Below are 15,894 nucleotides of genomic sequence, written 5' to 3'. Positions count from 1 at the left end.
ATAATTCTTTATATCCTTTCTACAATAAGTCCAGGTGTAGACGTATCAAGATGTAGGGGTAGAGTACTTGCATAGTCTTAAAGCATACAATTTTACTTTGAGTCCATTTCTTTGGAAAGGTAACTGTAAATCCATTTTCCTTTAAATTAAATAAATCCCTTTCTTTGATTATAAATATTATTTCTAAGCCATAGAAACTATTGAATTAACCTGAACAATAAGTAAAATCCAAGAACTGCTCTCAGCCTTTTGACACAATTTAAAAAGATTTCTTATTCTAGCAAACTTTTTAAGTGTTCTTTTTTTATATTATAATCCATTATTCAAAAACTTGAGATCCTCCGCTTACCTCCAATCAAGCCACTTAAATCCATTTTCCTAAAAAGTAAATCAACCCTTTTCATTGATTTTGAAAACTGGAGAAATATCATTGTTTAGCCAATAAAACATTGAACCGATTTGAGCTGCAGCTAAAGCTGGAAAACACGGGGTGGGGCTACCAGATTTTTAATAAGATTAAGGAAAAGTTTCCTTTTGACTGTTTTTTAGTATTCCTTTCTGTTGTTTAATTGAATTATCGAAGTTGTTTGAATATGTTTTTGTGTGGTTTAAACAGAAAACACAAACGGCATTCTTCAGATTTTGACACCCCTCCCCAATTTATGAAACACCCAAACTACCAAGCATCTAGTTTTGCTATCAGGGTTGCAACTCAACAGATATTTTTGGTGTCACTTTGGATGGTAAAATAGTGTCACTGTCGTATGAAAAGTGTCATTTCCAAAAATTTGCCTGGTACCAACTAGCTTTTCAAATTTAAGATATTGGCCAATCCACTTGGGATCACCTCCGTTCGGTTTTCCACATCTTTAAGTTTTCCAACATGAAAAGTCAGCTCTAGTACTTTCTATCAATTATAAAAGAGTAATATTGATCTTACTTAGGTGATGTTGATTTTCCGCTTTATGCAGCACTTCTACTCTTGTGAACTTCCCAGCCCCCCCCCCCCCTTCAACTCGCTAAACCGCAAATGGTGCTTACTGTATAAAATGTGAATTGGTCCCACAGAGTACTTTTTTCTCTTTTTTTTCTTCTGAGTAATCTTTGCTCATTGCACGAAAAAGGAACAAAAAGGAAAAGAGAAAAAAAACATCCGAGCTTTTTTTTTTCTTTTGAGAAAACTGAAAATGGGGACAGTAATACTCGTATACATTGAGAGTTTTTCATCCAATTTTCCCACACAATTGGCTATCTGGATTATTACAATGCGTTCGGGTACTTGAAAATTATCTTTTCTCTGAAAATACTGAACAGAATGCCGAGGATATATATCGCAGCTATTGATGACCCTATGATAAATACAACTAATTGTCGATAAGACACTAATTCTTTCAAATAATTTATTTGGCAAAACTTTAGGATATCCTTCTGCTAAGGCACATGCGAGACAAAATTTAAGGAAATTATGAATTATTACGCTCAAAACTTTGTGACCAGAAAAAATCTAAAGGGATGAAGTGCGTCCAATCCTTTTTTGGTGGTAATCAGCAGGTTTCCGAAACGGCTGATATTTATGAATAATGTGATAATTTGAAGCATAAGATTTATGATGGAGCATAACCCACTGATTTGTGCCCGGGAGGTTAACAGGGTTGCCCTGTTGGCTTTCTCAGGCCACAACTGACAGTCCCAAGTCCATAAAGTGGTGCAGGTTGGTCGATGGGCTAATAACCTGTTACTGTAAAAAACCGGTTATTACTGGATCAACGACAAAAGGCCTCGGAATTGTGACTGATCTTGAGATACCGAACCCTGCACGCCCCCAGACACGATTTTCGACTATGAAAGATGCTTATCGAATTGAATTTTGGAATTTTGGAACGATTAACCCAGATACTCAGCTGGGTCAGATAAATATTGTTATGAAAACTCTTGATAAGTATCGAATAGATATGGCTGCACTATCTGAGACACGAATTCCACAGTTTGGGACCCTTGAGTGTGAGAACTATAATGTGCTTTATTCTGAGAAAGAACGTATTAAAGCGGATGGAGTGGCACTGTCTTTAAGTGGTGCAGTAAATAAATGTCATCTTGATTGGGAACCAATTAGCGATCGTATCCTGAGAGCGCGTTTTGCGACTACTCAGGCAAAAATGACGTTTATGGCAGTGTATGCTCCAACAAATGAATCAAGTGACTCTGATAAAGACGCTTTCTATCAGTCGCTTAGTGATGCTACAAATGAAGTTCATAGCCATGGTTGTTTGTGGTTGTGGCAATTTTAATGCGAAAGTGGGCTGCCACCAGGATTATGTGCCAACGGTGACTGGTTCGCATAGAATGGGTGAAGTCAGTGAAAATGGCAATCAATGACATGATTGTAGGAGATACCTGGTATCCCCACAAGACTATCGACAAATATACGTGGAAATCACCCGATGGTACCACTCGAAACCAGATTGACCATATACTAATCAGCAAGTGAAGAAGAAGGTCCCTTGAAGATGTCATAGCTTACCGCGGAGCCGTTCGCTTCTCTGATCATCAACTAGTTATATCCACATGCAAAACTAAATTAAAGCCGTGAAGAAAGTGAAAGTTATAGTTAAGAAATTCGATATCCAGAAGTTCCGTGATAAGACTATTCGTCAAAAATAAAATCTTGCGCTAGAAAATAGGTTCACAGCTTTGAGCCTCGATGACTCCGACGAAACAAGTTCAGAATGTCTTTGGAAATCAGTATGAGAGTGTCTAAAAGATGCTGCAGTGGAAGCTATTGGATATAAGATAACTGCTGGTCACTGTTGGTCCCTGACGTGCCCCTATTTAACTTGGATATCTGTTTGGGCCCCATCCTCTTTCAGGAAGTTGTTATAGCCCTAAAGTCGCAAAAAAATGGGAAAGCAGCTGGATGTGACGGAGTCCCTCCAGAGCTGTTGAAATATGGAAAAAAAGCTGTTACTGGCCCACTATTTAAGCTGCATGGTAAGGTGTACGACGACGAAGTTTTCCCTCCTGACTGGAATAAAGGCATTATCGTGAAACTCTTCTAGAAAGGTTGAAAGACATCATGTGATAACTAGAGAGGTATCACACTCCAGTCAGCCGGAAGCAAAATTCTATGTCAGATTATACTTAGTAGAATCTGGACTAAAGTGTACAAAATTTTAAGGGATGAGCAAGATGATTTCCACCCTAATCGTTCTTACTGCGACCTGATATTTAGCATAAGTGTTCTACGGGAGGAATCAAACGAATGGCAAGTGCAGATTATTTTAGGGTTTATAGACTTCTTGAAAACATTTGACTCTCTGCACCGAGAGGCAATGTGGAAAATTCTCCTAGCGTATGGAATACCTCCAAAAATTGTGAATTTGATTAAATCCCTGTATGATGCACAGGTTTGTGCAGTACAGATGGAAAATGGGCTGTCAGAGTGGTTCCCTGTTGAGTCCGGTGTAAGTCAAGGATGTTTACTGTTTCCGATATTGTTCGCAATACTTATTTATTTTTTTCTTCAAGCTTGCCACTTTAAAGAAGGCATACAACTAAGCCCTGAGCGTCAAATATATGACTGCAATTTCGCTGACGATATTGTCCTCATGGCTCACTGCCAAGAGGACATTCAACTTAATCTGAATGAATTAGCATCAAAATCTGCCCCTATGGGCCTGAAGATTAATATTGATAAAACGAAAAGTATGTCAAAAGCAGTTGTGGCGACCGTTGCACCTGGGATTCGATACGAAGGCACTGATATAGAAGAGGTCAGAGAATTTAAGTGCCTCCGTAGTATAATTACCCAAGATGGTAATAGTGACAGAGAAGTCTTGCTACGCATAGCGTATGCAGGTGGAGCATTTTCTCTGCTGAAGAATATTTGGAAATGCAGATACTACTCTCAGAAGTTGAAATTGTGATTGTTTAGGAGTAATGTACTCTCTGTACTTTTATATGAATGCAAGTCTTGGAGCCTTGAAAGACTTCTTGGCGTCGAGAATAATTGCCTGCGTGGAATCTTTGTGGTACATTGGACCGATAGAGTAACAAATGCCCAGATTAGGGTTGATACCGAACAACAACTGGTGACCAACGATATCAGAATGAGAAGATGGAAGCATTGGGGGCATATGACCCGAATGAGCAAAGAACGCCTCCCACATGTTTTATGGTGTTGGACCCAATCCGGCATTCGAAAGAGTAGAAGACAACGCAGCATACTTGGTAGATCCCTGGAGAAAGAGGTCTTTGGAACAAGGTTGGTCAAGTTGGAGGTCAACCGTCGCTGCCCTATGCGCCCCCAGGCGTAGGAGGATCTAAATCTAAGTAAGTAATACAGCGTTTCTGAATCTAAAAACAGAGAGATGGATCTAAAAACATCTGAATCTAAAAACATTGATTTGTAAAAGACATCTTATTCCACAGATGAGGCGATGCTTTACAAGGTAATGAGTCGGTTTGGCTGGCTGGTCGATAGAGACACACCCGTTTGCAGGTCGGTTTGGCTGGCTGGTCGATAGAGACACACCCGTTTGCAGGTTTTAGTTTTAGCAGGCACTTTTCACAGGCTGGCGTCCTTTGCTTTACTTCTTGGTTAGGTTCTTTAGCTATTTTTATAGCTTTTGAAGTTTCTTTCGTGCAGAGATTTGAACGCGAGTAACCCAAAATCAGCCAAAGGCTCTAAAATGAAGTACAGATATCAAAAGCGTAGAAGTAATGTCGTCCATCTGGAGTCAAGTTTTTTTCAATGATAATATTTGAACTATTTGTAGAATTTTCGTTCTGGCTTGGTCTCAAATTTTTTTCACGCAATATTTTAAAATTCCAGCTTTAAAGGTTTATCTGTTTCTTCAGTTTACACATAAACACCCACACACAGACACTATATTCTTAATATACGGATTGAAATTTTTGGTTCTGATTTTACGTTTTGCATATTAAAATGTCTAATTTGAATAGTTTAGCTGTTTCTTCAATTAAAATGCTACGACACTTTCTCGCTATGCATTTTGTAGAATGCCAACTTATTGAAATGAGGGTACGATAGAGATATCTGGAAAGCACGATCATCTCCTATCTCAACCATTAGACAAAGCCGGACCGGGATGCAGCTCCTCCTGAGAACATATAAACCAAGAGAAACATAAGCGATATTAGATATTTCCATGGGTAGGTACGTGTGTATTATCAGTATTCACAGCCTGGATAACAGGAAAGAAATAAGACGAATCGAGCGTCTAGCGGATAAGGAAGAATACAATACGTTAAAGAGATAAAAAAGAAAAATGAAAACAATTGGTATGGCTGAAATAATGCGAAAGGTAAAGATAACATTGGTTTGAGAATGGAAAGAAAAGAGAAAAGTGGATTTATAAGGATAATCAAGGTAAAAATATGCTTTTTTGAACAATGCCATAACGCAGTCGTTTCTAAACTTTATTTTACCAGGGGTCCTTTAAAAAATTTTATCCGTATGGTGCCTCCCGTCAATTCTAGACACGATAATTTTTTGTACTGCAAAATTTATTAATACAAATTACTAAAAACAGAAAAAAAACGAATAATTTTTTTTATTATTATCTTTTAGTGAGATGGATGTGCTTGCCTATAATTAGCCCAAAGTTTGTTAAAACTGGGTGTGACAACTGATGAGAAGAATGCACGAAGGTCTTTTCCTATAATCAAACGAACACGATATTTAAGTTTCATTTCAGCTAATGCAGAAAATCAGGTTCCGTATAAGTAATATTTTGAGAATGGTATCAACGCTCCTTAAACTTTATTAGGAGAAATATTATATCCACTCTTAATATCTAGGCAAAATTGAGTTAGAGATACCCTCTGGAAATTTTATTTTGAACAATTTTCACAAACAAATTAAATCAAGTTTTCTTTCTCATAACTTGTTAATTCAAATTCGTCATCTTCTTCGTCGATAAATGGATCTTCTATCCACCCATATTTTGTAAAATTGATGTTGTCAAAATAATTTGAGAAATATATTAACAAAGCGTCCAAGTGTACAACAAATGGATAATGTTTGCTTTTACCTGTGTCTGAATTTAAAAGTGGAAAAATGCCAACCTTATTTCTTTTCAAAGTTGCCTTCTATAGCTCCATTTTTTATTGAATGTTTTCACATTGTCTCTTTGGATCAACAGATACATTTCTGATCCTTACATCGATTTATTAAGGCTTAATCGATTTATAATAATAGTAATAATAATAATAATAATAATTTATAATTATAATATACAATTATAAGTATATAAATATAATTTGCATATAATTTATATATATATAATTTATATATAATTATATATAAATATAATTTTTAAGTATAATAATAATAATTTATAATAATTAAATCGATAAGACTTTATCGATTTAATTTAAAAAGGCTTATACCAGATTACCTCTAACTCACCCGAGCTATCTGTCCTCGCTTTTTCTACAACTAGCCATGGCTTGATGCCCACAAGTACTTGATTTTAATTCAAAACCAAAGGATGTCCAACACGCGTCAACCCAAAATCAGTCCAATCTTTCATCCCTTAGTTGTATGGCTATCCATCTTAGTTCTGCCAGAGGAATGACCCATGGTCGGATGAGAGATAGACTTATCTATCGACAAATGAATTGACATCATTTTTATAGAGTCCTAAAAATGCCTTATGCCAGCTTTGCCTCTCACTCACTCTGACCATTTGTCTTAGCCTTTTCTAGAATTAGCCATGACTTGATGCCCACAACTACTTGATTTTAATTCAAAATCAACCAACCTTTAAAAATCTCTGTGTTATTAAAGTGAACCCTTGCGAAATAGATCTTGTGCTTAAATGAAGCCCAAAAACACTAAAAGCTATAGGATATTCCTTGATGTAGAAAAACTGGCTTTGCAGCTTCAAAATTTTTTAATTTACACGAAAAATATATACAAACCGTAAACCTACACAAAGAAGTTTAAGATTGCGTAATTTGCTTCGTAATGGAACTATTAAACCAGTTAGGTAAGAAGTAGCTTATATAGCTAAATCTATCAAACGATATATACCTCCATCATCGCGTTTTATTTGTTTCAACTCACTTGAATGAGCAGATCTAATTTGTAAAATCTGGATTATAGACATACATATGTGTTAGATATTTTAATCCAGACTATATAGATGTAAACTATGAAAATTGGATTTGTAAAATCGTTTAAAGTTTCTGGGACCACTATGGCTGATATACTATTAAAGTGAGTTGTTTTTCTGTTGCGTTTCCACTTACATTTTGATTATTTATCTCGTCTCGCTTTATAAATTGACCTTAATTGACGACTCTGAAAAAAAAGAATTAATTGCAATGCCAAGCGTTACTTTTGCAAAGGAAGATAACTAGTTGGCCACGTCTGCGGGGTCGTATCCAGAATTTGTTTTCGGAAGGGGTTTTACAAAAGGATTTTTTCGGGGGGCGGGGTCTTACAAAAAAAATTAAGAAAAACATCAAAAATTTTATATTCATTTTTTTATGTTTTTACGAGTCGGGCCAAAATTTTGGGTGGGAGAATTTCAAACCCCACAACCCCCTGGATACAGCATTGCATATCTGAACGAAACATACTAAACGAATAAAAGTAGTACCATTAGATTCCTTGTTGGATGTTATTTCTAAATATTATAGTCGATTTCTGACGGTTAACCCCCCCCCCCCTCTTCCTGATGGTCCCAGATATAGCCCTTGGAATATATACATAGCTTAAGGAAAAGATTTAACAATGAAATTTTTACTTTATAATATGTTAGATATTTCTTTCCGTTTGATTATAATGTTTCCTTCCATTGTTGTTCACTTTTTAAAATCTTCTAAACTAATATTTTATCCACTTTCTATTCTAATTTGTTGAGACAAAAATTGGTTTCGTAAAGTCGAATTTGTCGAAACCCATTTGAACAAAGAATCGATGACGTAAGCACGATATTTAAATGAAGCAGAAATATATTATTAGCGCTATATCTTGGACCATCAGGAAGATGGTCTATGATGGTTTTTGTAAAAAAAAAAAAAGATTTTTGTAAATTGCGTAAAATGAGGAATCTAGGCCTGATAGTACTATTTTTATTGGTTTAGCGTGTTTCCTTCAGATGTAGCCAACCACTACATTTACAAAGTTAAAGTACTTAAGCAATTTTAATCCCTGGTTATGAAGGAAGCTTGTTTCCTTCAGAAGTGCCAGCCACTATATACTGACCCTTCCAACTAAAGTTAGGTATTAGGCAATAATAATGTCCTACTCTTTGCTCTTAAATATGATTAAACAAAAACGACTATTTCTAATTTAATCTGGTCCGGTCCCTGATACGCCTGCCAAATTTAATCCTCCTAGCTTACCTGGAAGTGCCTAAAGTAGCAAAACCGGGACCGACAGACAGACAGACAGACCGACAGAATTTGCGATTGCTATATGTCACTTGGTTAATATCAAGTGCCATACACATGAATCCAGAGTCTAAAACATACCATAGGAAAGTGTTTTCAAGTCAATATCTCTGACGTTTCCTTATTTTTAGGGCTTCGGAGATTGCGTAGAAAACAGGTCTACAGCCTACCTATCTAAACTTCGACAAAAAAAAATACCGTAATTTTTTGTTTAGTTTCGGTGATCCTATAGGAAGACTAGGCCGATATTTCCTTACCAGCCAGTATACACTCGTGAAGTGAAGGTAACTGGTCAATACTATGATTTTAATTTTCTTTTTTTCTTTATAATTTAATTTTTAACTAACTAAAATTGAAATTTAATTTTTAGTTTGATTTAGTGTTTTGAATTTTAATAATATTTATTTTCTTCTTTTTAATTTAGTTTCATTTTTGTGAAAAAGTTTTCGTCTTTAAATTTTGATTCAGATAATAACTTTTCAATAATAGCATAGTTTAAAAAATAGCATTCTTTGAAAAATTACTTAACAGAGCTTAGAGCAGATTTTGCTAAATGTGTGTACAGTTTTAGTTTGCCTTACCGTAAAATTGTAGATCATACTTTGGGCTTAATTCCTCTTCTTATGTATTTTTTTTTCTAAGAGAATAATTTCCAAGCGAATAAAATAAGTATATATTTTCTAATAGAATAAGTAGCTGTCTAAGATATTTCTTAATACTATTGTTGCTATTCATGTCTATATATAGCTTCAATATGTTTTAATGTTGCTATTTATAATTTTCCTTCTTATTTCCTTACAGGATATCTTACTTTTATGGAAATTTTTATGATCACGTTACAGAATCAATAGTATTTAAGAATATAGACCCAGCTATTGATGGAAAAATTTCAAAGTTTGATATTCTTGTCAAAGAAACATGGAAAATTAACGACTTTGAGAAAATGCTTGGAAATGAATTCGTGTCTTTAACAATTTTGCGTAATCCAGTTAAGCAATTCGAATCAATGTTTGCATATATGGATATGAGGCATTTTTATAACGTATCTTCTTTCAAAAAGTTTCTTGATAAGCTAGAGCTTGGAGCCATTAAAGAAGAGAGGTTCATGCATCTTTATGGACGAAACCAACTATCGTTTTCCCTTGGACTCGAACCAAAATTTTTTGATAATGAAACTGCCATAGAATCATTTATAAATGTAATTGATAGTCAATTTCAGCTAGTGATGATATCAGAATACTTTGATGAGTCAGTCATTCTATTGAAAAATCTGATTGGGACACACATTGGGCAAATGTTATACGTAAAACAGCTTCCTCGAAAAAAAGAAACGAAACATGAAGTGACAGACAAACAGAAGAAAATACTGGAAAAATGGCTCAAAGCGGACTTGAGACTCTATGAAGCCTTTAAAATGTAAGAAATGTTGTTACTTATGTCTTATAGCTACCCCACTCAAGTTCTTCATCTGATATTTACACTTAGGTTACATATAAGAAAATCGGATTCATAACTATCAAAACAAGTGACCGATGACTCAATATATTGGGCTTGTATAATATGGGCTATTTATTTGCACAGTAGGGGATTAGTATCAGTAGTTAGGGGCCAATCTATTTGAGAAGACCCATAGCCGCTAATCCTTTCTTCCTTTAATGATTTAAGTTTAACGGCAATTCAGTAAGTACAAGACGCATGTTTTCATTACATCACAGGGAACGTTTTCTATGAGATGCTTGTGCAAGTTGCGTAATAGGGAATGTTTTCCAAAAGATGCAGGCACATGTTAAGTAATAAGGAATGTTTTCCAATGAGATGCAGATGCATGCTACGTCATAAAAAATGTTTATTTATGCAAATATTACGTAATAGAACGTGTTAGAGTCTACTAGTCTAGCGGGGGAATTTTAATAAGACATTTTTAAAACATTTTTTCTCCAAGACGTTTTTCGTGGGGTCTCTAACCTAACAACCGTGCACCATAGCATCCAACTCCATCGGGAGCCCTAACATAAAATTTTATTGGCCCCCAACCTAACCAACGGGGCCCAAGCAACGATTTCCAACGGAGCCCTAGCAACCAATTCTATTGTGGCTCCTGTCAACCAATTCCTACGGAGGGCTTAGAGAGCATTTTCAACGGGGCTCCCCTAGTATCCAAATCAAATGGGCCCCTAACATCCAATTGCATTGGGAGTCTAGCATCCAATTTCATTGGGGGGACCCTAGCATCCACCGGGGCCTTAATATCCAATTTCATCGGGACTTCTAGCCTAACCATTGGGCCCCTAGCATCCAATTTCACCGGGGGGGACCCTTGCAGCCAGTTCGATCGGGGGCATAACATTCAATTTCATCGGGGTCCCTAACCTATCAACTGGGACCCTAGCATCTAGTTCCTTTGGGGGGAGCCTTAGCAACTAATCTCACCGACAAGATGTTTATTAAGACGTTTCAAGATTTCTTAGGTTGTTATTTAACAGGGGAAAGTTTACTTATGTTAAGTATGATGCAATCTTGCGTGGCATGCTAGACTACAGCTGGACCGTGGGGGATCCCCGCTTGTGACTGTGGAGGGCACACACGTGGGGAGCTACGTAATGACGATCTACAAGCGAGGTGTTACACACTATTTTAACAGAATTCATTTTTTTCAATGTGTTTTTCTCAGGGAACCTTTATATTCCAAAGATTTTATGTCAACATTAGGATTCGAAAGGGATTACCCCTCAATAGAATGGAGCACTAAACAGATTAACCAACAAGACATTCTAATATTTTGATTCGCCTTATACATTCTACATGGTAACCTATTCCTCGTATGGAAAATTCTCTGTTCGGGCTTACTAGAGTGATTAAATGGATTGGGTGTTCCATATGGCTGCATAACTTGACACGCAGAGGGGAAAATCGATTACTAGAAATTACTTACATTTGGTTTGCAACTGCATGTTAAGTAAATCTTTAGAAAGTGTTATCATATAATATTCATATCAGAGATGAAACAAAAGTGAGAGTACAATTATAGCTAGAATATGGTAACTTTCATACATGATAAAAAATAGTCTTTTCCTTTTCCTCTTTGCTACACGGAATTTTACACTTATTTTAAGGAAATTCTTGAACGAGCATACCTGTGTTCAAAGGCTACAAGAGGCTTAAATTGAATTAGTGAAATAAATTGAAGTTTTATCCTGTGTTATTAAATCTAAAGGATACTAACTTTTGTATATACAAATTTTATTAATAAAAACAAATTTGCAAGCAAGCATTATTGCAAATTTGCAAGCATTATTAAAACACAGAAAAAAGCAGCTAAAACTCAACAAATGGAAAAACAAAATGTGAAAAAAACTTATAAAGGATAAATATAAGTAAAAAGAACAATGAATTATGCATTATAGAAAGGTGAGAACCCTAGCAACCAATGCTCTCAGTTCCCAGTCTGAGGCACTCAATGGCTAAAACAAGACACCCTTTAGTAGCTATTATAGCACATGTGGCATTTTTCAGGAATTTTTCTGCAAAAATATTCATTTACACTAGGATTGATCGTTTACACTTAATTAAAAAACCTCCATTAGCGATTCTTCTGAGGATTCCTAGCGATTGCGGCCAGCATTGGACAGTGTAACAGTCCCTGATGACACTCCCCTGGTGCACATTATCACACCTAAAAGTTTTTTGTCTTTTTTGCCTCAAAAACAAATTTATAAACTAAAAAAATGACTATTGTTTTTATTTGAGCTGTACAAACTTTTCAATTCGTTGCTAGATTGCGATGTTCCGTGGTAACTCTCTAACTGTGACACTGAAGGCTGAAAAACGGCACGCTCTAGCAGGCATTATTGCACGCATGGTATTTTTCGAGCATATTTCTGCAGAAATATTCTTTTACACTAGAACTGATCATTTATACTAACTGAAAAAATCTCCATTAGCGTTTCTTCTGATAATTCCTAGCAATCAAAGCCAACGTGGCACATTGTAACGCCCCCAAGTACACCATCAGGGGTCACTTTATCACACAAAAGTATTATTCAACATTTTTCCCTCAAAAAAATTTATAAACTTAAAAGGACCATTGTTTAAATTTGAACAGCAGAAACTTGTCATTTCACTGTTAGATTACGATATTCTGTGGCAATTCCAAGCCTGTAACACTCAATGGCTGACAAACAGCACTCTCTAGCAGTCATTATCGCGCAGATGTCATTTTTTGGCCATATTCCTGCAAGAATATTTGTTTAAACAAGAATCGGTCGTTTAAACTTAATGAAACAATCCCCATTATCGTTTCTTCTGATGACCCCTGGTTATTGAGATCATCGTGGCACAATGCTCCATCTCCGATGACATCCTTAGGAGGGCTAAATTATCACACCTAAGAGTTTTTCAACCTGTTTCTCGCAAAAAAAATTAAGCCTACAATTACCGTTGTTTTTATTTGAACAGCGGGAATTTGTTATTTCATTGTTAGATTGTGATGTTTCATGCCAATTCCCAGCTTGTGCTGTGACATTCAGTGGCTGACCCATCCCCTACTGAGCAATTCCAACGTGGATCCCAGCAACCAATTGCAAAAGAGGCTTAGAAATAACTTTAAGCCAAATAAAAAGTTATTTCTGAGAGGTTTGAATAGAAATGCCACGTTTCTTTGAGCCATGGTTATGAATATTCATGCCACCTTGACAGTATGTGGCTGACACTAGCGAGTCAGCCACACCCCCTAGCGAGCCATTCCAGTGGAGAACCGAAGATCCAGTTCCAACGTGGGCATAGAAACGAACTCCATTGCGACCCTAGCAAGAAATTCCAGCGGGACCCTTAAAATTCAATTCCAAAGGGGGCCCCCTGGAACCAACTCTAGAGGGGAGGTTTCTTATTGTAGATAAATTTAAACCAAATTAAGAGTTATTTCTAAGAGGTCTGAATAGAAATGCTACGTTTCATTGAGCTAAGACTGTGCATATTCACGCCACTGTGACAATATCTGGGTAGGCCACACTAGCAAGCAGTTCCAAAGGGGTAGGGTTTTTATTTGAAATAAATATAAATCATATAAAGAGTTATTTCTGGGAGGTTCTCAATGAAAATGTCTCATTTCTTTCACTGAATCTTAGATTTCATTCCCCCCCTCCTACTGCTGAAAAATTCTTTTAACACATCCCACTTTAACTTTAAGCTGTAGAACTTCCTATGCTTGTCCAAGCTATTCACGTCAACATGGCATACTATGGGTGGCATATGACACCCTCCAGTGCCCCTCAACGTGATGGTGTCTATGGCACATCACCTCGCTGTGACAATTTGTGGCTGGCCTCCGTGATTACCCTATGATTCTTATTATCATTCCTGAGAGATTTTTCACATATTTGATTCGTATTTTTGTGAGCCATATCTCAATATGATGCCCTCCTTGGTATTTCACGCCACCATGCCAATAAGTGGCTGGCTCGTGACATCCCTTTGACACACATTTTCATTTCTAAGACATTTTACAAATATTTTTTTAAAAAAAAGGATATCTGATTCCGCTTCCCCCCTTTCTAACCTTCGGTCATAACGATTTGGTTTTGCCTCGTCGTTGACAAGAGCTAGTTTATTATACGTTTTCGATGAGCATTATTTTTACATTGGAAGGATAAACACTCACATGGAGCTTGTTGCGTGCTGATTTTTAGTTCGTAGAACTTGCTGCCTGCTGATTTATTTTTTTGTGAAACTTGTTGCACGTTCATTTGTTTCTTCGTGAAACTTCTACATTGATTTTTCACCTCGCGAAACTGATTTTGTTTGTGGAACTTATTGCTTGATGTCTTTTGTTCATGGAACTTGTTGCGAGCTGACTTTTGGTCGTGTTTGTGTTTTGTTTGCATATTGATTTTTCTGTTCGTTGAACTTGTGCATTGATTTTTCTTCTCGTAAAACTGATTTACTTCATGGAGCTTATTGCATGCTGAATTTTGTCTACGAAATTATTTGGTTGTTGACTTTTCTCTTTGTGAAACTTGTACATTTATTTTTCTCATCAGGAAACTGATTTTGTTTGTAGAACTTGTTGTGTAAAGATTTTGTTTATGAAACTTGTTGCATGTTGGTTTATGTCTTCGTGAGACTTGTACTTTGATGTTTTTCCTTGTAAAACTGATTATGTTTAGATATTTCTTTAAAAAAAATAATTCTTACAAAACTAAAAGATATCCTAAATAATTCATAAAAACAAAAATAAAGAAAAAATTAGAGATCGCTCTTACAAAATTCAAAATATTTCATACAAAAACAAAAAAATTTCTTACAATGCAAAAAATAATTTTTATAAAAGAAAAATACATCCTAAACAATCACAAACTGTTCTACAAAATGCAAAATACCTGTTACAAAACAAAAAACACTTCTTACAAAATAAAAAAAATTCTTAAACAACAAAAATACATCCTAAAAGATCACAGATTTTTCTTTCAAAATACAAAATATTTTGTATAAAACAAAAAATAATTCCTACCAAACAAAAAGTAGATCCTAAGGATCAGAAATTCTTATTTCAAAACAAAAATATTTCTTATAATACAAAAAAAACTTTTTACAAAACAAAAAATCCTTCTTGCAAAACAAGAAAATAGTTCTTATAAAACAAAAAATACATTAAAATAAATATTTTTTATTTTGTTACAAAATACAAAATATGTCTGCAAAACAAAAAGTAAGTCTTACAAAACAAAGATACATCCTAAGGAGCCACAAAGTCTTCTTACGAAGCAAAAATAATTCCTACAAAAAGAAAATACATCCTAAGCAATCACAGACTGTTCCTACAAAATACAAAGTACTTCTTAAAAAGTGAAAATGCTTCTTACAAAACAAAAAATACTTACAAAACAAAAATACATCCTAAAAGATCATAGATTCTTGTTACAAAATACATAATACTTCTTACAAAACAAAATATAAATCTTACAAAACAAAAAGCATATTCTAAGAAATCACAAATTCCTATTTCAAAACAAAAATACTTCTTACAACACAAAAAATCCTTTTAAAAAAACAAAAAAAAATACTACTTATAAAACAAAAAATACATCAAAAACCAGAGACTGTTCTTACAAAGCAAAAAATAATTCTTACAAAACAAAATTGCATCCAAAAAGAACAAAAATTTTTCCAACAAAATACAAAATACTTCTTACGAAATACAAAATAGTTCTTATAAAACAAAAATAATTCTTAACAAACAAAATATATCCTATGAAACCACAAATTCTTCTTACAAAGAACAAATAATTCCTACAAAAGGAAACAATAACCTTTCACAAACAGTTCTTACAAAGTACAAAATACATCCTAAGAAATCAGAGATTGTTCTTACAAAATACTTGTTACAAAACATAAAATATTTCTTACAAAGCAAAAATAATTCTTACTAAACGAAAATAGAACCTCAACAATCACAAACATTTTTTACAAAACACA

The 15,894-nt window shown here is 35.0% G+C and overlaps 2 protein-coding genes across 2 annotated transcripts in view; both read left to right on the top strand.

The window, feature by feature from the left end:
• Positions 1-1,841: 1,841 nt before the first annotated feature.
• Positions 1,842-2,288, top strand: LOC136025544 (craniofacial development protein 2-like). Its single transcript, XM_065701571.1, has one exon. It carries the CDS (start codon positions 1,842-1,844, stop codon positions 2,286-2,288), a length of 447 nt encoding a protein of 148 aa, XP_065557643.1.
• Positions 2,289-7,044: 4,756 nt separating this feature from the next.
• The window catches only part of LOC136025302 (galactose-3-O-sulfotransferase 2-like), a 33,965-nt gene continuing 25,115 nt past the window's right edge, over positions 7,045-15,894 (top strand). Inside the window, exons 1-2 of the mRNA XM_065701201.1 lie at positions 7,045-7,243; positions 9,226-9,840. Of these exons, the coding sequence (XP_065557273.1) occupies positions 7,179-7,243; positions 9,226-9,840 (680 nt within the window). The 5' untranslated portion in view covers positions 7,045-7,178. The remainder of the gene's footprint in view (positions 7,244-9,225; positions 9,841-15,894) is intronic.

The sequence above is a fragment of the Artemia franciscana genome, chromosome 3, assembly GCF_032884065.1.
Source record: "Artemia franciscana chromosome 3, ASM3288406v1, whole genome shotgun sequence".
NCBI lineage: Eukaryota > Metazoa > Arthropoda > Branchiopoda > Anostraca > Artemiidae > Artemia > Artemia franciscana.
This window is presented reverse-complemented; position numbering and strand designations above follow the sequence as displayed.